Source organism: Bactrocera dorsalis, chromosome 2 (assembly GCF_023373825.1).
Source record: "Bactrocera dorsalis isolate Fly_Bdor chromosome 2, ASM2337382v1, whole genome shotgun sequence".
NCBI lineage: Eukaryota > Metazoa > Arthropoda > Insecta > Diptera > Tephritidae > Bactrocera > Bactrocera dorsalis.
The window spans coordinates 27,978,982-28,003,777 of NC_064304.1; the positions used below are offsets into that span (position 1 = coordinate 27,978,982).

At 34.5% G+C, this 24,796-nt stretch overlaps 3 protein-coding genes across 4 annotated transcripts in view; all 3 read left to right on the forward strand.

Annotated features, from left to right (window-relative positions):
- Window positions 1-855: 855 nt before the first annotated feature.
- Window positions 856-6,112, forward strand: LOC105233929 (fatty-acid amide hydrolase 2-A). The gene is made up of 6 exons (XM_011216105.4): window positions 856-1,173; window positions 4,334-4,556; window positions 4,616-4,833; window positions 4,889-5,170; window positions 5,234-5,626; window positions 5,696-6,112. Exons 1-6 carry the CDS (start codon window positions 1,000-1,002, stop codon window positions 5,990-5,992), a joined length of 1,587 nt encoding a protein of 528 aa, XP_011214407.2. The 5' UTR covers window positions 856-999; the 3' UTR covers window positions 5,993-6,112.
- Window positions 6,113-6,885: 773 nt separating this feature from the next.
- On the forward strand, window positions 6,886-14,227 carry LOC105233930 (fatty-acid amide hydrolase 2-B). Its single transcript, XM_011216106.3, has 6 exons — window positions 6,886-7,207; window positions 12,236-12,458; window positions 12,515-12,732; window positions 12,790-13,080; window positions 13,353-13,745; window positions 13,816-14,227. Exons 1-6 carry the CDS (start codon window positions 7,034-7,036, stop codon window positions 14,107-14,109), a joined length of 1,593 nt encoding a protein of 530 aa, XP_011214408.2. The 5' UTR covers window positions 6,886-7,033; the 3' UTR covers window positions 14,110-14,227.
- A 1,537-nt stretch (window positions 14,228-15,764) lies between these two features.
- Window positions 15,765-24,796, forward strand: part of LOC105233931 (dual specificity protein phosphatase 15) — a 52,995-nt gene continuing 43,963 nt past the window's right edge. Inside the window, exons 1-2 of one of the 2 annotated variants that reach the window (XM_049450494.1) lie at window positions 15,765-16,820; window positions 16,960-17,517. In XM_049450494.1, coding sequence (XP_049306451.1) covers window positions 17,448-17,517 — 70 coding nt within the window. In that variant the 5' untranslated portion in view covers window positions 15,765-16,820; window positions 16,960-17,447. The remainder of the gene's footprint in view (window positions 16,821-16,959; window positions 17,518-24,796) is intronic. The other variant, XM_049450495.1, reaches the window with a different exon arrangement.

Genomic DNA, 24,796 nt, shown 5'->3' on the forward strand with positions numbered 1-24,796 from the left:
GCGCTTTCAAGGGAAATGAAGCCCAGGAATGCTTACTTAGTGGCCCTAAAATATTCAAAAGTTTATATAAATTTTCATGGGACAAAAAAAGCCAAAAATTTTTTGAGTAATATTTTCTAAAATAAATGTATAACTTATCTCGCCTAACTGACCCTACCAATAGACCATAGTATGCAATTTGAAATGCTAACTGAAATATGAGCACCTTACTTTACGTTTTCATTTTGATTGATTACTCCACCATTGACACCCTCAGACATTTTTAAGTTCTAAAAGTCATAGTGCAAACTGTAACTTGAGTAAAAATCGAGATATCTTAATGAAACTTGGTGCACATGTTTTCCGGCATCGTAAGACGGTTGGTATTTCAGACTGGCGTAATCGGACAAATACAACGCTCACAAAATGACATTAAGCGAAAACCTTTAAGATGTCATAACTAAGCACCAAGATAAAGAACTATAATTTGATATAGAGGATCAGCCTGTCGGCTAAAAATTTTGGGCTTGGCACATTAAATCTTCTTTAACTTGAACATGATGCCTAAATAAAACACCTATATGGAGAACGAATTTAAAAAAAGGTGGTTAATGAAATTGCAAAGAAAAGTATTAAGTTCACATGTGTATGATTGAGTAATAGAAATAAGTATAAAAATTCATGTAAATAATATAGAATAAATAATATAGAATATAGAAAATAATACAGAATTTTTCTTTAATTTAAATGTCAAATGTACATCCCTAATATAAGTACGTGCACTTTGATGCAATTACTCGCTTGTTGAGTATCTCACACGTTGAGATTATTGTAGCGTCCCGCCTGAAGGGAATTCTAATTGGGATGTTGAAATCAGTAGGGTTTGGTCATTTATTGATAGAAGTAGTGAACGGTTGCGATTTGTTGGTTTAAATTTTAAGTTTGCTCAACTTGGCATAAGTTACTGAGGGCACAGCAAAACACATATGAAAAAAATATTTAAATAATTTTTGTTTAAAAATGGAGTTCTTACTACGTTTAATACAATTAATTTTAAAATTTATCTCTATTGTGATTTATCCGCTTTTGAAGCTTTTATTGCCGCGAAAAGGTCCATCCACCATACCGCCAATTCGCAACCAGTTGCTAATACTATCAGTAGTTGAAGTGATAAAATTGATGCAACAGCGAAAGGTAACCAACAGACTAAGCAAGTGTATATTTTATACGAGGTAGACTTTTCTACAAATGAAGAAGAGAAGATGACAATGAAGAGGTCAATATTTTTTTCAGAAAAGAAATTACTGTTACAACCCAGGAGTAAGCTCTTTTACATAAATTCTATCCAATATAAGTCAAAATATAAGATTTTTAATTTTCTTAGAAAATTAAATTGTTTTTAATAGTTTTGAAGTCTGTAATTTGAAAAATTAAGGAAGTCAAAATATTATTATCAGAAACACTTTACAAGGTCCAACGATCTCGATCGAATATCAAATAGTTGAACTGCAGAGCAGTTAGTAAAAATTAGAGAGAGAGTGAAAGAGGTCAGTTTTGGTTATGTTATTATTAGGTTAGGATAGATTCGATAGCTGAGCCTAAAAATGGTGATCACATTTTGACTATAATTTGTAGTCCTTTGTGAAGCAAAAAAATATAATTTCTGTAATTGATCTTAAAAGTCAGCGCTTTGCCTTAGGGGTAATACCAATTGGCTTAGAGTAGGGCTACCCTTTCTGAAGGCAGACCTCACGGGATATCTTGCAAACGATCTCGGGACAACAGGATCTAGCGATCGTCGGTCGGTAGCCCTGCGCAGCCCAACCATCCAGTAGTAAGTGCACGTAGAGAGCAGAACACCGACTTGTTCGCATTCTACTGATAGTGATGCTAGGATGGTTTTCCTTGCCAGCTAATAGCCTTATCACGCAGTAACTCAATGCTATTTAAGGTGGTTAGGCATTCCTTAAGCGCCTTAAACCCTCGCTTAGTGAGCCACTCTGCTGTTAGAGTAGATAGTCAATCATCCGAAGAAGGATGCATCAGTAAATCTACCGCTAACTTAATGGCTTAAAGGTCTTGGCTTGCAAATCGCAGCAGTGGTCAGGAAGACTGGATCTGAAGTTGATAGAAAATTTCCAATCATATATCCCTTCATCAATCTACTCCCAAAGCTTTGACCTGTCCGCAAAGAAGCTCGGAAGTAAATAATTTGTTTAACTTGAGTGTTCCCAGTCAAAAGAAGAAAATCGCATGAAAAATCGTGCTAAATATCACATGTGTGCAATTTTTCTACGGATCTTATACTCTGTTGACGTGTTTTTAATTAGTATAGTTATTATTCTTATCAAGTATGTGGTATATGACAAACCTTAATAGTTGATTATTCAACAATGCAGCAATCTTAAACCATTTTCAAGGGCACACACAATTCAAAAAACTTTATACGACGACTTTACGTTGGAAACAACAAGCTATCTCCTCTTGTCAAAAAAATACTAGTTAGATGCAATAGTAACGGGGTGACGTTAGAGAATACGAGAGTCTGCACTCATCAATTACTCTCAGTTCCCTTTCTCATTTATTAAAGTTATTCTCTATTAATAACGATTCATACCAGAAATGCCGTTAAGAATTTAATTATTGTAACAGACTGACATAGCGTTTATGTAAATAATTGTAATTACTCAGAGCTTTATTACCTGTAAATTGATTTAATTACATAATAAAATAAGTAAGGAGAAGCTGAGTTCGGTTGCCGAGCAATTTCAAAAAAAATTAAGGGTACTTGAAGTACTGACGGACTGATACGGAGCAACATTATTCCAAATAAAGTATTTACAATTACTATTGATATAACGTCCTTATAAAACAAAATATTTCCTTTCTTCAACATAACGCTCTATTCTGTCTTAATTAGGTCTAGGTGATATTTAATTTACAATCGTTAGTTGCACAAAACTGTTGTACTCTATAGGAACACCTTGCAAGAGTATAAAAAATAAGACTAAATGGAAAAATATTACAACAATGCTCATAAATTTCTAAATTTCATTAACTGGAAACTTGTGAGAGGAAAATAAATTTAAAGAGAGATAAGGGTAGTAACGCCGTCGGCATTTATGGCATACATAATATTTAAATAAAATAATGCACGCGACGTTAATAGCTTAATTGCACAGTTAGTATACAAGACTGTAGAAACTTGCATTTCCTTAAATACATACAGACATTGTGTACCCGTAAATTGTAAATAAAATATTTATTTTGTGGCCTTTAAAGTAATCCCCACTCGATGTATAATAATATATTTATGCCAACGATTTTTCCAGTCTTCGAAACACTTTTCATAAGCTCTTTAGGATGGATTCCTTAAGCGAATTTTGTTTTATCTGTTCGATCGACTGAGAACGGGTTCCACGGAGCGGAAACTTCATTTTGAAGAATGAGAAAAAATCACACCGAGCCGAATCTGTTGAAAGCGGTGGTTGATCGATGGTATTCATTGCGTTTTTTGGCTTTAAATCGTGGCTAGATGCGATGGCGCATTATCATCGTGTAAAATCCATAAATTATTCTTACACAATTCCTTTTGTTTTCAACGGATGTTCTCAGGCAAACGCCTCAATACGGCCGAATAGAACTCCATATTGACCGTCTGTCTCTGCGGAACAAATTCATGATGCACCATACCACGTCGCCTTCCTACCAGATCACAGCTAAATATCAGGAATTAAACATCTTCCATGCTATTGTATGACTATTCGAAAAGAGTATTTCTTGACGACGTCTCGGAAGTTGCGCAAATAAAACATTTCATTCTGAAGAACTTTATCAGAAACACGGCGTGAGTCGGAGAGAAGGCAATGGAGTAAGGTAGGTGAGGAGGCAGTGGTACCACAATGGACCTCCTAAAACCCACTCTAACTACGTACCTACAGAGGAGACCACATTTAACAAACATAGTATTTAACTGTTCAAAATTTCGACAATCACATATATCTTGATGTTCATACTGCATCGCTATTGAAGAAGAAAGTTAGAAGGAAGAGAAAGTCTATATGAGGTTACTGTAGTAGCTTATTTACTTCCATATCCATGCCATTATTGAGACGGCCAAATTTTTTTTTCTCCTAGCTCCCAGCAGCAAATTGGACTTAATCAATTTGCTGAGTTCAAGAAGAGTCTTTGTGATTTAGGAGAGTACAAAATAGACCTAAGGTCGTCTAGAAAAAATTGTTTGGATTGTATGTTGATCTTATCATTTTGTCTTTGAGAAAAACACGTTTAAAGTACTCGCTATGTTATTTTATATCAAAATTTTTCGTTTATAAGTGAATATCCAACGTTTCAGCTTAAATCTGAGGATCTGGTGAGAGCTTACATAGAACGTATCAAAGAGGTAAATCCTCATATCAATGCAGTAGTGCAAGATCGTTTCGAAGGCGCGCTGGAAGATGCCGTACGTGCTGATGAACTAATCGCAAAAACCTCAGACGAACAAATATCTGCACTTTTCAGTCGCTATACCTTATTGGGTATACCATTTACGGTAAAGGACTCATGCGGTTTGAAAGGTAAGAAATTGTTTACAAAAATATGCTCGTCCTTCCTTTAATCAAAGTATTTCCTTTAGGCATGTCAATTTGTGTTGGTAGCCGTCAGCGCGCCCATATGATAAGCTCCGCGAATGGTGGAGTAGTGAACAATGTGGTTGCAGCTGGTGGTATACCATTACTGGTCTCCATAACACCAGAATATTGCTTCAGCATTGAAACATTTTCGGCAACACAAAAGCGGTGCTTAAATCCACACGACAGCAGACGGACACCTGGTGGATCTTCCGGTGGAGAAGTATGTAATTACAAAAAAAATGTATATATTTAAGCACTTTGCTTTTGTTATATAGGGTGCTCTAAATGGTGCCGGCGCCAGCCTGTTCGGTATTGGTTCTGACATTGGTGGCTCGATACGATATCCGAGTTTATTTAATGGTGTCTTCGGTCACAAGCCTACAGGCGGTATTATATCAGTTGAAGGACATTTCCCTGACCCCAAAAACAATAATAGCCTTTCGGTGGGTCCAATGACTCGGTTTGGTCGTGATTTGGGCGTACTTATGCAAGTTATAGCTGGTGAAAATGCTGCTAAATTTGATCTACTAACACCGGTGGAAACAAAGGATATTAAGGTAGAATATTGTATAGTATATGTTATGTATAACTTTTAAAAGTTAATTCGTACTTTCCAACAGATTTTTTACGCACTTGGATTTGATGGACTTAATGGTATTTTGCATACTTCGCCAGAAACGGAGATTCAACTTGCTATTTTGACTGCTTTAAAGTACTTAAAGTGTCGTGGTTGTGAAGTTGAACGGACATCCATGAGTGATTTCAAAAACTCACTCGAAATCTCGTTGGGCAGCATGACATTGTCAGAAGACATTTCTTATTTAATCAACACTTCAAACCCAAATAAAAAAAGAGAACTTTTAACTGAAATGAGCAAAGCAATATTAGGCAAATCGGAGTACACCAGAGACGCTTTATACTTTGAGTCCATAAGACGTTTTAACGCCGCAATGCACACAGAAAATATATTGAAATACAAAGCTGAAGCTGAGGTGCTGAGAACTAAGTTTGCTGTAAGTCTATTAATATTGCCAAATATATGTAGGTCGGTTCATATTGCTTATCGTTTTCTTCTTTTTTAGCAAATGCTCGGCAACAATGGCGTTTTCTTTTTTCCTACATTTCCTGTACCAGCACTTCATCATAATTCTTCGATATTGTTTCTTAGTAATGTAGATTATTGTATGATATTTAATATACTTGGCTTTCCGTCTACTCATATACCCATGGGACATGATGATGACGGCTTGCCGGTCGGTTTTCAAGTGGTCGCAGCGCCATACAAGGATAAGCTATGCTTTCAAATTGCTACTGAATTAGAAGCAGGATTTGGAGGTTGGGTTGTGCCCACGCCACATAAACTCGATCCGTTGAAATAGAATAAATAAATTCTATAATATGTTTTGATGATTTTACTTTTAATAATGTTAAAATTTTTTTGAATTTAAAAGTAGAAATTCATTTTAATAATTAATAAATATGAATATGTTTTCGGTTTACATTTTGCGTTTCCATTTAATAAAAAACATATACCAACCCCTCTCGTCCACAAAATAATAGTACTAGCTTTAGAGTTACTTAACTTAAGGGTTTACATGGGTTTACGGGTTTCAAAAAATCTAATATTTTTATTGCCTTACTAAATTTTGTAACATCTATGAAATATTGTCCTAAATTTTCAAGCTGATCTGAGTAATAGTTTCGAAGATACAGCTTTGTGAACTTGTGCGCTTAAGGCTTGCAAGGCTAAGTGCGCCGTCTTTAAACGCGTTTTTCGCGAAACTCTGTTTTTGAAGTCGATCTCTGTTTTTGATGTATCCAAAGTTTCCTACAGGAGGTCGCAAACTTCTTGACAAACTTAATATACCCTACAATATACCATAATAATATAATATACTATAATAATAGTAAATTGTTGAAACTTGGAAAACAAAATCATTTCTAATTATCTGACCACCTTTGTATGTACTCGTACCATAGCTAAGTACAAGCAAAAAATAAAGTTATATTAAATTCTGTTAATTAGCCTTTTGCTAATAACCGTAGCTACGCATTTTCGCTATATATCTATTCCACTTTCTCATAAAGATTTTATATACACACTTGCAAATATATATTAAACTGATTTAAAACATAGAACTCTCAACAGCAACACAATGCCTTATAAAAATATGAGAGATCGCTTGCAAATATGCGCATTAGTAAATATGCAAAATAAGACCGGCTAGTTAATGGCGATATTATTGTAGCGTGTAACGGTCAAGCAAATATGAGCACGAGATTTGCAGTCAGTAGGTTTCGCTCACTCTCGCGAGTCGGTGAAAATCGCGGTCGCAATTGACACAACAAATTCTTAAATTTCATAGAATTTAGTTAGAGACTTACTTTTCGTTATTTCATTATTTTATTGTGCTTAAAAGATGGAGTTTTTCCTACGTCTATTGCAATTAATATTCAAGATTCTTTATATGATAGCTTATCCGCTATGGTGCTTCTTTTTACCGCGCAAAGGTCCGTCTACGATTCCGCCGATTCGTGACAGATTATTGACACTTTCGGTGGGCGAAGTGCTGGAATTATACAAACAACGTAAGGTATGAAGAAGGACGTGTATCAAAAACGTTAAAAAAGATCGTGAAAAGTATTAAAAATGAAAAATATTCAAAAATGTTAATTTTTTTTTAATTGGTTTGAGGTAAATCGTTAAAATTCTTTATAGATCATTTAAAAGCACTGAAAAATACCTAAGAACAAGAAAAAAAGTTTACTTCGGTTGCATCTAAATCGTAATACTCTTCACATTTCTTAAATCATAAAAGTGTATAAAAATATCTTTGACTTAATTTTGTTCGGTCAATTTGTATGCCAGCTATTTGATATAGCGGTCCAATCTGAATAACTTCTTCGGAGATTGTACCGTTGCCTTGGATAGTAATTGGCGCCAAATTTCTTGAAGATGTCTCTTGAAATGAAAAAGCTTTCCGTACAAGCACTTGATATCTGTGTTTTAGTTCGTATGACAGCTAAATGCTATAATGGTTCCGACAAATAGTTTATTATTAGTTTATAGGGTCTCCGACGTTTCTTTCTCAATGTTACAAATTTCGTAGCAAACTTAATATGCCCTGTTAAGGGTATAAAAAGAGAATTACTTCAATTTCTCTCTTCTGTTCATAGGCAACGGTTTATGTTTTTGTTATTCAGTAAAAGGCAATTTATTCTCTTTCTTATTTGCTGCAATATTTTTACTGTTATTTTCTTTTTTCGGGTGATTGCACTTCATCTTAAGATGTTGTTTTTTGTCTTGTCATTGTTATTATTTTCAAGGCTGGCAGAATGATGTGATCATTTACATATCTATGGTCATATGCAAATTAACAAAATTCTTTTCGGAGGAATGGCGAAGAATGCGCTTTGATTGTTCTTCATAGTATGAACAGGGTAATATAAAAAGAAACGTCAACTCGGAATGGCCTTAACGGATATCGGAGAGCAAATAGCTAACCGACCAAAGTTCTTTAAAAAAATATTTTGTATTTGTAAAAGGTATTATAGCTTTGGTGCAACGTTTTTTCTTATTTTAGTATAATTTTAAAGCAAACTGTCTAAGCAAAAGTACTAAACCACATTGCCCTATGTTCTACAACCGATCCCTCTGCAAAAATCAAAATTATTTATAATAATCACTGATATTAAAGAAAGTTTATAGAACTACAGAATTTCCTATAGGGATAGCTATCATACCAGTTGTCAAAGCATTATGTGCATAAATACAGTATACAGTACATGCTTTGAAAAGACGGCTACCTTCTGCCCAGTAAAAACAGCTGTCTGGTGTGATTTGCGGGCCTAAAACTATTCTGAAGTAGATCTTGTCAAAACAGTGATTTCCAAATTTTTGGTTTTCTATGTCAAGATCAATTTTAAAAGAACTAAGTAGTTGCAGCAAGACTGTGCTACTAGCTTTACGCAACATGACAGTTTGTTTGACCACTTTTTCTGGGAATGCGTGCTGTCAGGGGTCTATGCTAACATAATAGATATGAATAACGTCTATGCAAACATTCCCCGTCCGCATTCAAAGTAATCCTCACCAGATGAAATACATTTACATCAACGAATTTTCCAGTCCTCGAAACATCTTACATAAGCATTTTTTGGGATGACCTTCAGCTCCTTCAGAGAATTTTTTCTCTCTTCGATCGGCTGAAAACGGGTTCCATGGTGCGACAATTTCAGTTTGTGGAATATGATAAAGACACACGAAGCTAAATCTGGTGAATACTGTGGTTGATCGATGGTATTCATTCTGTTTTCGGCTTTAAATTCGGTCACAATCGTACTCTTTTTAAAAACAATTTAGCTTTATCGATGCGGTGCTCTCTTGCCATCTCTCTAACACTTGCCTAATGATTTTTAAGCACCATTCACTTTTTTAATATTTTTATTACTTGAATAGGTCGAAGATTGTCTAGAACGATGCATCCCTTTTACGATCTCGTGACAGTTTTTGAAGGCTTTGTACCACTCGTATGTTTATGTTTTTTATAAAACTGAATCACATAAGCCTTTTCCAACATTCGCAACAATTCAAGATTAAGGACAGTTCTGCCAACTTAGAAAAATAAATTTTTTGTCTTAAGAGATTCTACCCTAAAGAAAACATTGTCTTTATAAGACGCGATCGTCGAGTCGAGTTTCTTGAAGTACGACCTTTTACCAAACATATTGGCGTACAAAGTATAAGTTTATTGTTATGTATAGTACATACATCAGTCTCAAGTACTCTATCAAATAATGTACTAATAATACTTAACTACATTTTTACTTATAGTTACCTGTATAAGAGCGTTTATATTTTACATTAGCATAATCTTTAGTAACATAAAACTTTAATGACCTCTATAGCTGAACTTAAAAATTACTAAGAAATTGCTATTTTTAAAAATACGAGCTATGACGATTCACCAAGCCATTAGCTTAATCCCCATAAAAAAACAGTAAAACATGTTAACTTCGGTTGCGCCGAAACTATTACCGTGTTTATGCTTCATTTCTACTCGGTTTATAATACCCTTCAAAAATACTAGAACTTTGATCGGTCAGTTTGCATGGCAGCTATATGCTGTAGGGATCCGATCTCAATAGTTCCTTTGCCTTAGGCAATAATAATATGACATCCCGTCAAATGAAAAGGCTTTCCATACAAGCGATTTATTCCGTTCGTTCAGTTTGTATGGCGGCTATATTCTTTAGTGGTCCGATATCGGCTATTCAGACAAAAGAATAGCTTCGTGGTGAGAATTGAGCACAATTTCAGATCGGAATCTCAAAAACTGAGACAGACGAAGAGGCAGACGGACATGGTTAATTCGACTCATCTCGTCATGGTGATCATTTATATAGGTTTTCCGACTTTTCCTTCTGGGTGTTAGAAATATGATAAATATATAAATATATGAAGGTATTTGAAGTTTGGAAACCGCAACCGAAAATATAATTAAATCCGACGAATGATTAATGATAAAAATTTAAAAAAAGTGAGCATGGTCCCGCCCTCTAGGAAGTTTAAAGTATGTATTCTCTAAACCACTAAAGGTACAATAACCAAATTCGCTTAGAACAAATCATTTTAGAAACCCTACTGGCAGTGCGAAAATAAAAAAAAAAAAATGATTTAAAATCGCACCTTTTCCCCATATACCGGTATTTAAATACAGAAAACGCGATAAATCAATAAATATATGCTTTAAAGCCCCGAACTTTCTCCTGGAATGGATGGGCTTTATAGGCTCGGTGTCAAATTTGGATGATGGGTGTGTAAAACTATATCTAATATTCCTAAGTTACAGTGTGAAAATGGACAAGATCAGACAGAAGCCATTCTTCCCATAAAACACAATTTTAAATTTCATCTGATTCTTTCATCTTTTTCATACCAATAAAGAACCCCAAAAAATAGGATTTCCAATTAAAATTTACCTTTGAGGTGAGACACTTTGTTACCAAAAACTTTCCAAATCGGACGAAATTTGTATCGAAAATATCGGCCATTCTGTGAGATATATTTCAGAGATTCGGAGAGAAGTATTTTCTGATAATAGTATGGGTGTATGTAAACAATAGATTGCATCAGATAAATAATTCTTTTAGCACCGAAATACTTAACAGAAAGATTCAACAGGATCAGAGACACAATACCATATTTCTCTGTATAATATAGATTCTAAAAATCCCGTTTCACAAAAAAATGTTAATAAAAAAGAATGAAATCAGTTTAGTAGTTCCTTTGAGTCTTCCTCATGAGTATGATCCCGAGGAGAGTTTCTAAGATCCAAAGATAATTATTGGTATCGAACAAACCATATTTCTCGAAATTTCATCTAAGTGTTTACTTTATAGGTTTTAATGAAAACCATGTTCCGAATTTATAATTAAGAAGAATTCAATTGTTCATCTCTAGATCATCTCGAAACGTTAATCTCTAATAAACACAGAGTTGAGTTTTTATATACATATGTATTAAAACTTCCCTTATTCGAAACTGGCATATTTCTAACAATTTATACTTTAAATTTGTCCAACCTCACGATAAAGCCAATTGAGTTCTAACGTTCAACTTTATTATGAAAATTCACGTTCGCTAAAAAATTTGTTTCGCGCGTTTCACTTGACGCTTCTATTCGCAACACTATCACCCATCTTGAGACCCTGCATTCATTATTGGATGGTATTCGACAGACATAACAGACCACGACCACAGCACCCAGTGAAAAAAATTGAACAGTCGGCCCGTTCGCAGTTACTTAGACTGACATATGGACTTGGCGCATTTTACATCGGGATCCCGACCTTTCCAAGTGACATTGCTTCGCTCTATGGGCCCCTGAAAAGTTCCAAGAAGATCCGACGCGATGAAGCAACGGTTTGATATGGTTTGTGAGCCGGTGGAATCTTCGGTACATATTTCTTCAAAAATGATACCGGTGGGAACGTAAAATTCAATGATGACTGTATGAATGTATGACTGAATGTCGTGGCGAAGTAACAGCGTATTTGATGCCTGAAATTGAAGCTCGTGATCTCGGCGACATTTGGTTTCAACAAGATGGTGCTAATTTCCACATATCGCATCAATCAATGACTTTATTGAGAGAGCACTTCGGTGAGCAACTAATTTCACGTTTTGGGCCGGTCGATTGGGTATCGTGTGATAACACACCGCTAGGCTTTTCTCTGTAAAGCCTAAAGTCTATGCGGACAGTCACTCGGATAATCAAGCTTTGTAACAAAATATCACCCATGTCATTCGAACGTTACCAATCGAAATGTTAGAACGAGTCCTCGAAAATTGAACCACCTGAGAAGTAGCTGTGGCCAGCACATTACATAATCTTCAAAAAATAAATGGCAAAGAATGTTCATTCGAATTATAATATAATAAACATTCTCCATTAAATTTTAAGTTTCTGTGTTTTTTCTTTAAAAAAGTAGAGAACTTCGAAATGGAACACCCGTTCAATAATTTCTCGAAATAAGAAATCGTAATAATCTTGAAAAAATTTAATTTGGCTTTGTTCTACCAAACTGTTTTTCCATTGATAATACTATGTATTTTTCAGTTGAAATCTACAAAATTGGTCAAAGCTTACTTTGATCGTGTCATAGAGGTAAATAGTCATATCCATGCAGTGGTAGAAGATCGTTTCAATAAAGCGCTAGAAGAGGCCGCACGAGCTGATGAATTAATTGCAAGAACTCCTGACGCGGAATTGCCGGAACTCTTTAATCGCCTAAAATTGTTGGGTGTACCTTTTACCGTTAAGGAATCATGTGGACTTAAAGGTACTTTGTTAGCAACTAATAATAGATAACTTGAAAGTAATCGTGATAATTTTCAGATATGCCTTTTCGCGTTGGTAGTCGGCAGCGCGCTAACATAGTATGTCGTGCTAATGGTGAAACGGTGAACAATTTGGTAGCAGCTGGTGGCATACCAATACTGGTCTCCATAACACCAGAATATTGCTTCAGCATGGAAACAAATCCGGCAACACAAAAACGTTGCGTAAATCCACACGACAGTAGACGTACAGCAGGTGGATCTTCGGGTGGAGAAGTATGTAATTGAAAAATACAGATACTTAGTAAATTTCCAATGTCCTTTTTTATACAGGGTGCTTTAAATGGGGCCGGCGCAAGCTTATTCGGTATTGGTTCTGATATTGGTGGTTCAATACGATATCCGAGTTTATTTTGTGGCGTCTTCGGTCACAAACCAACAGGTGGAATCACTTCAATTGAGGGACATTTTCCTAACTGTAAGGATAAGGATTGCCTTGAATATCTTCAGATGGGTCCAATAACACGATTTGGTCGTGATTTGAGTTTATTAATGGAAGTCATGGCTGGCAAGAATGCCAAGCTATTGGATCTGTCAACGCCGGTGGAAACCAAGGACATAAGGGTAGATATACATGTGTAGCTGCATACATACATATATAGCACAAAAAAATTAAAAAAGGTTTAGCAATAGATGCACAATAGGATCCTTCTCAAATATGTATATAACGAGTGACAAACGAAAGCTCAACGCGTTTAAAATTTATCTCAGCGTTTTTTTTAACAGCTTTTTGTTTTCGATTACAAGAGAGCAAGACCAAAACATATAAGTTTTTATTTTTTTAATCATTTAAAGAATTACCAATTATGTCTTTTTTTTCTTTACAACTTTTATAGGTATTCTACGCATTTGGATTTAGTGGTCTCAACGGTCTTTTACATAGATCACCCACTAAAGATATAAAAGTTTCAATTATGTTAGCTGTAAAATTTTTAAAAACCCGCGTCTTACATACTCAAAAAATCTCAATGAGCGCTTTCAAAAATTCACTGGAAATGTCGATCGGTGGTCTTGTTATGCTAAAGGATTTTCCGTACTTAATCAACTCTTCAAGCCCTCATAAAATACGCGAACATCTTGCCGAAATGAGTAAGGCCGTTTTGACCCAATCCGAATACTCAAATGAGGCTTTATACTTCGATGCATTACGTCGGGTCAATGGCTGCATGCGAACGGAAGCCATGTTGAGATACAAAGCTGAAGTTGAAGTGCTCAAATCGACGTTTGCCGTTAGTCTTTTAATAATTTCAATTATTACTTGCTACAACTAATCAATGTAATCATTTTCTTTTTCTTTAGCGCATGCTTGGTGACTATGGCGTTTTATTGTTTCCTACCTTCCCGGTGCCCGCTTTGCATACTGATTCCTCGCTTTTGGCTCTTTGGAATGTGGATTATGCTATGATCTTCAATATAATTGGCTTTCCAGCGACTCACATACCAATGGGACGTGACGGCGATGGTTTGCCAGTTGGATTTCAAGTAGTAGCCGCTCCCTATAGAGATAAGTTGTGTTTTCAAATTGCTCGTGAATTAGAAGCCGCCTTTGGTGGTTGGGTAATACCCACGCCACATGAAATTCAACCTTTGTAAAGCTCGAAATGAGTAATTCAGTTCGGTTTTATTACTCACAATTGCATTTTAGAATTGAACAACTCATTTTAATATAACACTTTTGCTTTTAATAAAAGTTGTACTTAGTAATGAAAAACAGGAGTTTGAATTTGAGTCATAATTATATTGATTATGCCTTCAGGTTGTTTATTTTATATATGTTTTTTAAGATATTCCTCTGGGAGTGCCGGCAGCAATTAAGACAAATTTTTAAAGTGATTCTCTACGGTATTCAAATCAATTCAAATTTTCGTCGATGAGATCTCAGAATTCTCGAAAACGATTAATACTCATGAAACAAAGAGATTAATATCAATGCGATCTCTTCTTCGACAAAGTCAAAGTCGCTGTATGACTTATAGAACCTGAGTACATAAGAGTCTAAAAACAAAGACATTCAGGAATTCGCTTCTGTGACTAAGACGAGAGATATGTACAATGTAGACCAGATAAAGTCACTAGAGAGGAGGTGCAGTCAGCTTTTTCACGGGTGTGTCGAAGCTAAGTGAGAAGGTTGGAGAGGAAGTTTTCTATAAGGAGCACTCCATCAATCTAAGTTTTAGCGGATCAGTATAGTGGTTCTCAAGCAGAAGCCGCTGCCATCAATGTAGTAGTAAGTGCTCCGAAGTGCAACTTCTTTCAGGAAGATGAATATTCGCGCCCACAGCAAAGCGACAGAACTCACGTTGAGTTCGCTCAAAGTTGGGCAAGGAATGTCTGTCCACAATGGTCAAGCAAAGTCAGTTACTTCATTATCAGGCTCGTTTTTAGAGGAATTGCTGGAAAAGGTAAAGTCGATGAGCTCACACGAACGAGGAACCCTTGTCCCAATTATATCGGATTGAAAACTATCAGGGTCTATTTTCTTGCATTCTAACGTTCTGCGTTGGTCAACGAACAGCTTCTTTGTCCGAAATCTTGGCGCAATCGTAAAAGATTCTTAAGGTGATAATAAGATTTCTATCTTATGTGAAGTGGAAACATACAGCACTTTCTCCTCCATTATCCAATTTTCACAAGACTAAAACCGGAACATCCCTGTAATCATACTTTCTGGGAACCAGGAATGATAGCCCAAACTGATATATACATAATATAAATGACTAGCTGAGTCGATTTCAATCCCTGTACGGAAAACTTTTGATTTTGACGAGATGTCCCCGAAATTTGGCATAGATATTGTCCAAGTCAATGGTACAATTTCCGGAGAAATTGCTGCCAAACAAGCTTACCGAAAATGTCTAGTTTTTGTGTGGAATCTTTTTTATGTGTGAGGGGTATTATAACTTCTGTACGGCCGAAGTAAACGTTTTTTCATTGGCACTACTTCATGGCTATACAGAGAGATGTTTACTCTAATCTCCATCATTCGAACCTTGAATAATCACTTCTTACTGCTTTCACTGCATTATGCTCTGGGTTTGCTCTCAGTTGTTATTCTGCAAATTTGTCCAATATATACTTCAACATCCGATATGCGACATCTGCCGGCAATAACCAGAGAGTATACTGAACTGTGTGGTGGATTTCAATTCAATTATGGTTAGTTGCTAAACCCACCACAAACTGACGCAACCAGTCACAATAGCCGCCGCACGGTGTATGCATTTTATGAGATTGATGATTAAATGAACAAGTCGATTTCTGGTTTGCTTTCATACGAATTCGAAGAACGCAAACGAGCGGACGTGTGTGTCGGAAAGAAATATATAAACGACGGAAGTCAATTTGTGCTTCGACAAAGAAACGGAAAAAATTAAAAGAGCAAATATAAGCTAACTATAATAAATAGAAGCAAAAGCAAATAAAAATTGCCAATTTACATAAAAGTGCAAGTGTGTCGACTTAAATTCAAGAATAGCAAAAAAAAATATACTACTTAGCTAAATAAAATAAAAGAAAAATCTAATAAGCAAAAGAAACAAATTGGTAAAACGAGTGCGAGAGAAAAATGTGACAAAAAGTAAGCGCGACTACAACGAATTTAAGCGAATTAACATAACATGTAAATGCGGAGCAAAGGGAACGAACAAGTGCCTTTTACACAACAACAGCAACTACCAACACCAAACCCCGACTGCTACTAACCAACAACCACGCATTTCGTGTAAAGCAAAAAAATAAATAAATAATTTTAAACAAATTAATTAGAGAACATACGCTATAAGTAAACTAAGTGTTTGAGCAACCAAGTGGGGATGAACTCATTGTCTAACTTCAAGCTCCGTAGATAGACGCGCTTCTGTTGCATTCAAGCAGTCAGATAGTGGATTACTAGACAGCAAAACAAAAAGAAATATATATGTATATAAATAATATATTTACATATGTACGTGAGTATATGTAAGTGTATAACTAACTAAACGTCAGCAAGCCAAGTTATTAGTTTGGAATTTCGGCCAAGAAAAACACAGCAAGTGTAATTGCAGAGAGTTAAATGAGAGAGAGATAGAGAAAAAATAAAACAAAGTTTGAAGCTGACGAAAATTGAGCTTAGAAAAAGCAAAGTGCAAGTTAAAAAAAGAAATTGAAACTAAAGAATCATTGAAAAAACGCGTCAGAATTAAAGAAAGCAGTTTTTCGAAAATAACACAGTGTGTGCTTAGAGCCCAATAAAACAGCAAGTGCTTTAGAATTTGTGCGAACCCCACCCCCTCAGCACCTTTACCGCGCGCCAGTGACAAATAAGCGTGAGTTTTCAGCGTATTTCTTCTTTGCCAAAACTTTTGAACCTTAAACAGTTTTCATATTCGTCGCCCAAAGTGCGCTCATATATCAAACACACAAGCAAACAAACATACATACATACATGTATGAATTATCTAATAGCCCAGCGGCGGTAAAAGCATTAACAACACCAACAACTGCATAGTTACAGCAAAACAATAATAATAGCAACAACAGCAGCAGCGTATAAATAATTTTTAAAACTTATACGGAAAAACAGCAACAACGCCAACAAACACAGCGAGCAAATCAACAGCAGCAAACAGATAACACAGGCGAAGCAAAAAGCAAAACACTGTTAATTTACGTGCAAACATACATACATACAAACGTACGTGTGTTTGTAGAGACAACGCGGCGTAGAGCAGAGAGAGGCATAGCGCTCACAACTTGTCTACACAGCCACATACATTTGATTTTGTGATTCACTACGCTGTCGCTGCCTGCGTCGCAGCAGCCAATAATAATAATAGCAACAACAACAAGCACCACAAACACACAAACAGCAAACCGAAGCGACTAACGTGTGTCGTGCGGCAGTCGAGTGTGTGTGCGAGCGTGACAGCAAGAGCGTGAGTCATAAAAGTGAAATGAAAATGCGGGTAAAGAGAGAATCACCGCTGCTCGTGCTGAGATTTAGGACAATCAACAGCAGAAATGGTAGGTACAACATATAAACAGACAGTTATTTCTACAGCGCAGTGACGTGTGTGCACGCGCGCTTAAGTGTATGAGTGTGTGTGTGTATGTGCATTTTGCATTTACCTTTTTTTAATGGTGTGTGTGTGTGAGTTTCCATAAATTTTCAAAAATACACAGTTATTAAAGTACGTTGGCTAGCGTTGTGCATCCAAGTGGATGGGGGTGAGCAGCCGCTAACACCACCCACCAAAGGCACAGCACCCAAGTATAGTATATACACACATACATATTTACATACTCGTATGTACGTAAGTATGTGTGTGTGTAGCACATAGTATTGCCTTTTCACGGCGCTTTTCACGCGGCCGATTGTGGGCTGAGTGCTGCTTGGAAAATTTTTCGCCACCTAGGCATCCAAGCGACGACGACGAGATCGACGCCTTCTCAACGGCCACATAGACGCCCACGTTGCGCATTTTCGGCATTTCAGCATTCATTTGTCAGTTTAATTATAAAATTTATTCAGCTATTTTGCTCTTCAACCGTGTTAATAATAGCGGAAATATGCGTGTATATTTAGAAATTTGCCAAAATATCAGCGATTCATCAGCGTAGAGTCGAAAATATGTTGATTTGGTTACGCATAATTTAAGTGGTGAGTCTGCAGTATTGAAATATATACATACATACATACAAATGTATACATACATATGTACAGCAAAGAAACGTATCAATAAACAAAGCCAAGACAACATCATCGCTTTTGCCATTTGATGGCTTGTCTAATCATTTTGTTGATGTTGCCGTTTTCTAAGCGCCCTACACCCAGTCACCCTCCTTCTTGCCCATAGCACGCTTTATAGCCTTATAGCAACAACGTGGATTTTTAAATAAATTTTATTTTAGTGATCTTGCCGCGGCATAGTTGGCCGCCAACATCAATTTTATTGAAAAATATTTATTTTTTTCAAAATGTATGATGGAACGTCAACAGTCGCAGAGACCAATCCAGTTTGTCTATTAAAATTGTGCGTTTCTTTCGCCATTTGACTAGGCTCGTCTCACCTTTTCACTTTCTTGCCAGTTTTATGCAAAACATAATCCAATTTTATAACCATTTTGCTTGAAATCTGTCTTGTGCTGCTCTTTCGAACATTTTTTAGTATTTTTTAGTATTCATGACAATTTTTTAAGCGCTTTGGAGGAACCTCAGCTCATTTTAGAAGTAATATCTAAAATAATGTGTGTTTTGTATGTAATGTCTGTTGAACATTTTTCGGAAAGGAATTTTATCAATATTACAATTTGGTACGATGGGTTATTAGAACCTGCGTGGTGAAGGAATAATGAGTTTGGGTTATTTTACCAGCAACAATAATTTCTATAATGGTCAAATTTGGCTTTAAATACATATCAAAATATGTATGAATATATGTAAATCAATCCAAAAAACTATATGCATATCAATAATATAGATAATTCTTGGTTTTTTTCTGATTTCTTAAGAAAAATAATCACTCACTCTTTAAAATATTGGAAAATTCGTAATAGCAAGGCAATAAGGAATAATATACACAATTGGATAAATTTGCAGAAAAAAATTTAAATTTTTTTATTGGTAAAAAAAATCTAGTTAATAATTTAGCTTGTTGTAAATCCCCAAAATAACATTTTTCCTCAAATTTTGGAACTTATTTTTCATAACTACATATTACATGACTTTAAGCTTAAAATACCCACATACATTAGCTACATTACAAAGCTACATGAATCATTCTGCAACAGAACACCACACGATTTTTCGTAATAAATCAATTAATTTGTAATGTATGTAAGTATGTATGTATGTGGTAAGGGAATCCCCAGTTGTGGAAATGAGCTAAAAGTGAAATCATAACTGCTTAAAATTAAGTAAACAAGTAAAAAGATATTCGTCAGCATTTTCAATTTAAGCGGAGGTTGTAATTTGTCATGGAATCGTTCATACTGATCACAAAACAAAACAAGACAACAAATTTGTTATAGGTTAAACATTTTTTTATCTAAGGTTCTTATTAACTAGCTTCTATAAGCGGACCACAAACAACTTTATTTTTGCAGATTTTCATATTTATTTTTTTTTTTGATATTACAACCATTTTTGTAATTTAAACCTTAATTGTATTTAATTTTTTTTCATTCTCTTTATTCTTTTTTCATTCGCTTGATTTATTTACAAAAATTTACTTTAATCATTCATTTTTTATAATTTATATATACAATTTAATCAATTTCCGTTAACATTTCATATACATATACATAGTACTTACTCGCACATTTGCATTTAAAAAACTATTTTTATACACACTCATAAACTTTTATTTCAATATTTATGATCTAATCGCTTACTCAACTTCTTCTCAGAACTTCATTTCATAATGCCTCATGCGATTCTGCAGAATTCTATGCTGGAATATATTCTACATATACAATATGTATGTATGTACATACTTACAAGCTTAGAATAGTGAAATGTAACACAGGTGGCGCGGGCCACTAAAAGCTATAAGATTAATTTGTTGCTGTGCCTCATAGTTTTCCTCGAAATTTTATGCAAAATTGCCACAACGTTGGTGGTTTAGTAAAGGCCGAGTTAAGCGTGACTTAACTTCATACAAAATAAAAATATTTAAAGAATGATTTTTGAGACGTTGTAGTTTAAATTGCTGGAAATCGTTTAAAATTTCAAAAGAACTTCATAATTTCGCCAATTTTTTGCTTCTATTGAGTCATCAACTGAATGTTAATTAAAAAAAATTTCAAAAATTGTGTTTCAACATTATTCTTATTTTTTTAATATTCAAACAAATTCTATTATAACTTTACCAAATTTAAAAACAAACAACAAAACACTTTTTAAAATAAAAAATTAAAAAAAAAATTATCGTTTTTAGTTATAATAAAAATTGTTTTTTTTTAAAAAATAATTTTTTTATTATTATTTTCATTATTTCTATTTTAAAATGAAAAGAACAAAAATTATTATAACTTAAAAAAAAACGAACAAAGGAGCAAAACATTTTTTAAAATAAAAAATTAAAAAAATAACACTTTTTTTTAATAAAAAATTTAAATAAAGAAAAAAAAATTTTTTTGTTGTAATAAAAATGTATTTGTTTTTCATTTTTATTTTAACTACTTATTGCATTTCAACAATATTTTTTTCTTTTTAAAAAATTTAAAAAAGTACAAAACAGTTTTTAAAATAAAAAATTAAAAAAAATAATATATTTTTTTAGTAATAATAAAAATTGTTTTGTTTCTTATTTTAGCTATTTTCTAAACATTTTTCAGATATTTTTTTTTTTTAATTCAATAAATGTCTTTTCTAAAAACAATTTTTTTTGTTAAATAATTTTTATTTTTTTATTTCTAGATTTATACGAATTTGTAAACATTTTTTTTAAGTTTTTTATTTTAATTGTTTTTTATTTTATTATATTTATTTATTTTTTTTTTCTAAATATTCATTCAAAGTCTCATATTGTTTTTTTATTTGCAAATTTTTATCGATTTTTTTCTGTTGTAAGCGCACTGAAATATATTTTTTAACCAAATATTTATGCAAGCAGCTTATAACATTATTAGCAACGCATAAATATCCGCATTATGCTGCATACGTGTATATGTGTGCGCTTGGCACTCATTTCCTGCACAATTCAGCTGCTCTGCGACTTCCTAATAAATGCGCCAGTGCGAAATATCCCTAGCAACTTAATGCTATAGCAATAAATCCCCCATTTTCAAAGTCGCGTTGCGGCTTTCGCGCCTTTTTGCAAACATAAGCGCAGATACATACATATGTGCATGTACAAATGTAGATGTGCATAGTTGCAAATAAGCAAAAAGCAAATATAACAACAATGTGGATTTTATATACATATATGAAACCAACAGAAATATTTTCTTGCAACAAACAGCAACAACATGCACATCTTCAATTACTCCTCATATCAACAACTTCAAACAACAGGCGCACAAACACACGTCGGCACACACATACATACACAAATGCACATACATACGCACATATGTAGGTATGTTTGCATGTATATTTGCCTGAAAGTGCCAATATTGTTGGGGTATCGTTGCAATGTGAGTCACAGTTGAGCGAAGCGTTTCAAACGAACGAAAGCAAGAAAGAAGCGCCAATCGAAGAAGAAGAAGAAGAAGAGGAAAATCATACAAATAAAACGTAACAAAATTAACAGCAATGTGAAACTCCAACTGTTGACGAACAAGTAAAGCAGCAAACTAAACCAGTAACTGCAAAAACAAGAACAACCCAAACAACAGCAAAAACAACAAGACTCAACGCTACGTTTGTACGCAATGCTGCAGACGAGGGCTCAGCAGAAAACGTGCGACTTGTGTTGCTGGTACACGCTTGCTGTTTTATTGTTGTTGTTGTTTTAGCTAGTTGGCAACACTGCTTTGAACCCGTTTTGAAACGACCTTTCGAGTACGAGTTCGAGTTTTTGCTATAACGACAGCAACAGTTTGTTGTTGCTGTTATTTTTGTTGTTTGAAACTCCGGTTGCTGATCGCGTTTCTTCTCTTCTCTTCTCTTTTTTTGTTTGTCTACACACCTTTGCTAGTTGTTGTAGCTGTTGTTGTTTGCCGTCGATGACTGTTGCGCAGAGGTGACGTTACTTGGCTTGATGGCGTTGTGTGTTGTTGCTGCTGTTGTTGCGGCTTTAAGCTCCGCTTGTTGCTTATTTATGAGTTGTATGAATGTGCGTGTGTTTGTGTCGATAGTTGTTTAGGCAGTTGTTGTTTTTGTTGACATACATACATATGTACATACCTACATACATATGTATGTACATATTTGTGGTGTCTGCACTGGCTCGCTTTATTTGATTTTCATGCGAGGCATTCTTTTCAGCAGCCCTCTTGTGTTATTATCATTCCTGAATTGCAGTTCTTACATACAAATTTATATTTACTTGTATGTGTGTATGTATGCATTTCTTATGCGAGCCAAGTGTTTGCTTGCATTTAATTTTTATTTAAAACTTATTTCCTCGCCTTTTTTGTGTTTTATTTTGGTATTATTTACGCTGCGTTCTTTGCCCGTCCAACTGCCAACGCGGCAAGAGTGCGCTCTAAATCGAATTACATTTACAAACATACACACACGAAAAAATTTAAAAAAATATATATAAGTGTGTAAGGAAAATCGCGCCACACAGTAGCTGCCAAAACACGTTTCCTGCTTCCTTTGACGTCAGCCAAAAAGTCAGAGTAAAAAACGCAACAACAACAAAAAAGGCAAGAAGTCGCAGAAAATATTTGCGGTCAATACTGTTGGTGTTTGTGTTGGAACTTAACGCTTAAGTAGCTGTTACAAGCGAAATTCGAAAAAATAAAATCAAGTCAAGTCGAATTTAATTAACCAAAAAACTGATAACGTCAACTATTTTCTCATGCTTTGCCTTGGAACTCGTACTACACATTTTTATCAAAGTATTTTGTTTCCTGTACTTTTGGTTTATTTTTATTTATTTATTTTTTTTTATCATTTTCAAAAGCTTGTGAAGCCGCGAAAAAGCTGATATGTCACACTCTATCAGCATATTTCCTGACTCTCGGGTTTTGAATTGCGCTTCGCAGAATGCATAAAGAACTCAATAACAAGTGCATACATACATATGTATGTATGTAAGTATGTACATATAGCAGATACATATGATACATAATATAGAAGATTCTCTGTATTTACAAGAGTTTCGAAATTGCAAAAGTGTAGTTATGTCTTTATTGTCTTAACAGCCCATATACAGACTTGCAAATTATTATTAAAATTAGAGATATCCACCTGAAATTTAGCCTATATGCGGATTTTATTAAAGAGTTGATCTGTTTTTTTCAAAATTGTGTAGATTGTATGTGTAAAAAATTTAGCTTTGCTTCAAACACCTGCTCTAACAATATATTTTGCTTTATAACTCCTCTAGTTAAGCAGTTATGAACTTATAACTTTAAATAATTTCTTACTCATAATAAGTTTGGATAAGTTAATGTGGATTGCACCGCAACCTGAGGTTTATTACGCACTCTCCTAAGTCACAACGACTCACTTAGCCCCAGCATATTGATAAATTCCTTTATACTGCTAGGTACTGTTAAGGCGATGTGATCATTATTTGGAAACATAGATACAAGGACCTTTCTGCTGCGCCTACAGACTGATTTGCAGTCAATTAGCAAGTGTTTAGAAGCTGCAGGCTTCATGTCGCAGAAGCGGCAATTCGCACAAGAAGCTAGATCCATGTTATATAAGTGCTTCTTGAGCCTACAATGACCAGTGTAGAAGACACAAGTAGTCTGAGTTAGTTCCTTGGTAGGTTGATTACATATCAAAGTTAGTTGAACCAACAGTGAAAATTACAACAACTACTTGCCATGCTATATGTGTTTGATTATACCAGTTTCTATTTTATGCCAACTGTTTGTTCGATTCGTTAGTATAAAAAGTTTCTGGGATTAAATGAAACTTAATAGTTTGTCAGACTTTTTGTTTTATACCAGTTTGTATCGTTGGAGTATACCAGCCTGTATAATTTATACCAGTTGTTTGTTCGATTCGTTATTATAAAAAGTTTGTGGCATTAAATGAAACTTAAGATTATGCTAGTATATTTGGTTTATACCAGATTGTATCGGTTGGATTATACCAGTCTATATAATTTATACTAGTTTTTTGTTCAAATCGCTATTCTAAACAGTTTTGTGGCATTGAATGAAACTTAATAGTATATCACTATTTTTGGCTTATACCAAAATTATACCAGTCTAACTATTTTATACCTGTTGGTTATACAAATCTCTCCCATAGAAATTTATACCAGTTGTTAGTTCAATTCGCTAGTCTGAAATGCTTTCGGCGTCGTAAAAAGCTCATGTTTATACCAGTTTAATCGGTTTATACGAGTTTAATTGCTTTATACCAGCTGTTCATTCGTTTTGTCTACAATTTCGGTATAATCATAAAAGTTGAAATCTTTTTTTATTTTTTCTTATTCTAATAAAATAAAAGTTCAAGTTATCTCAATTCTTAGTTGTCTTGCCTACGCTTCAATGAGTAATTTTATAAATATTTGAGTTCAACTCGCTTCAAGTTTTGTAAAACAGACTATCTTATCATTACGTTCTATCGTTCTCTTATCGTTTCACGCGTTACCTAACCTCACTTTCTACACACACACTTTTATATAAGCAGATCACTGAAATTTCATGTTACATTTCGGCTGTT

Coding starts and splice junctions, on each gene's coding strand:
- LOC105233929 (XM_011216105.4), top strand. CDS start 1,000: ATGGAGTTCTTACTACGTTTAATACAATTAATTTTAAAATTTATCTCT. Junction 4,557..4,615: donor GGACTCATGCGGTTTGAAAG/GTAAGAAATTGT, acceptor TATTTCCTTTAG/GCATGTCAATTTGTGTTGGT. Junction 4,834..4,888: donor GTGGATCTTCCGGTGGAGAA/GTATGTAATTAC, acceptor TTTGTTATATAG/GGTGCTCTAAATGGTGCCGG.
- LOC105233930 (XM_011216106.3), top strand. CDS start 7,034: ATGGAGTTTTTCCTACGTCTATTGCAATTAATATTCAAGATTCTTTAT. Junction 7,208..12,235: donor AATTATACAAACAACGTAAG/GTATGAAGAAGG, acceptor TGTATTTTTCAG/TTGAAATCTACAAAATTGGT. Junction 13,081..13,352: donor TGGAAACCAAGGACATAAGG/GTAGATATACAT, acceptor CAACTTTTATAG/GTATTCTACGCATTTGGATT.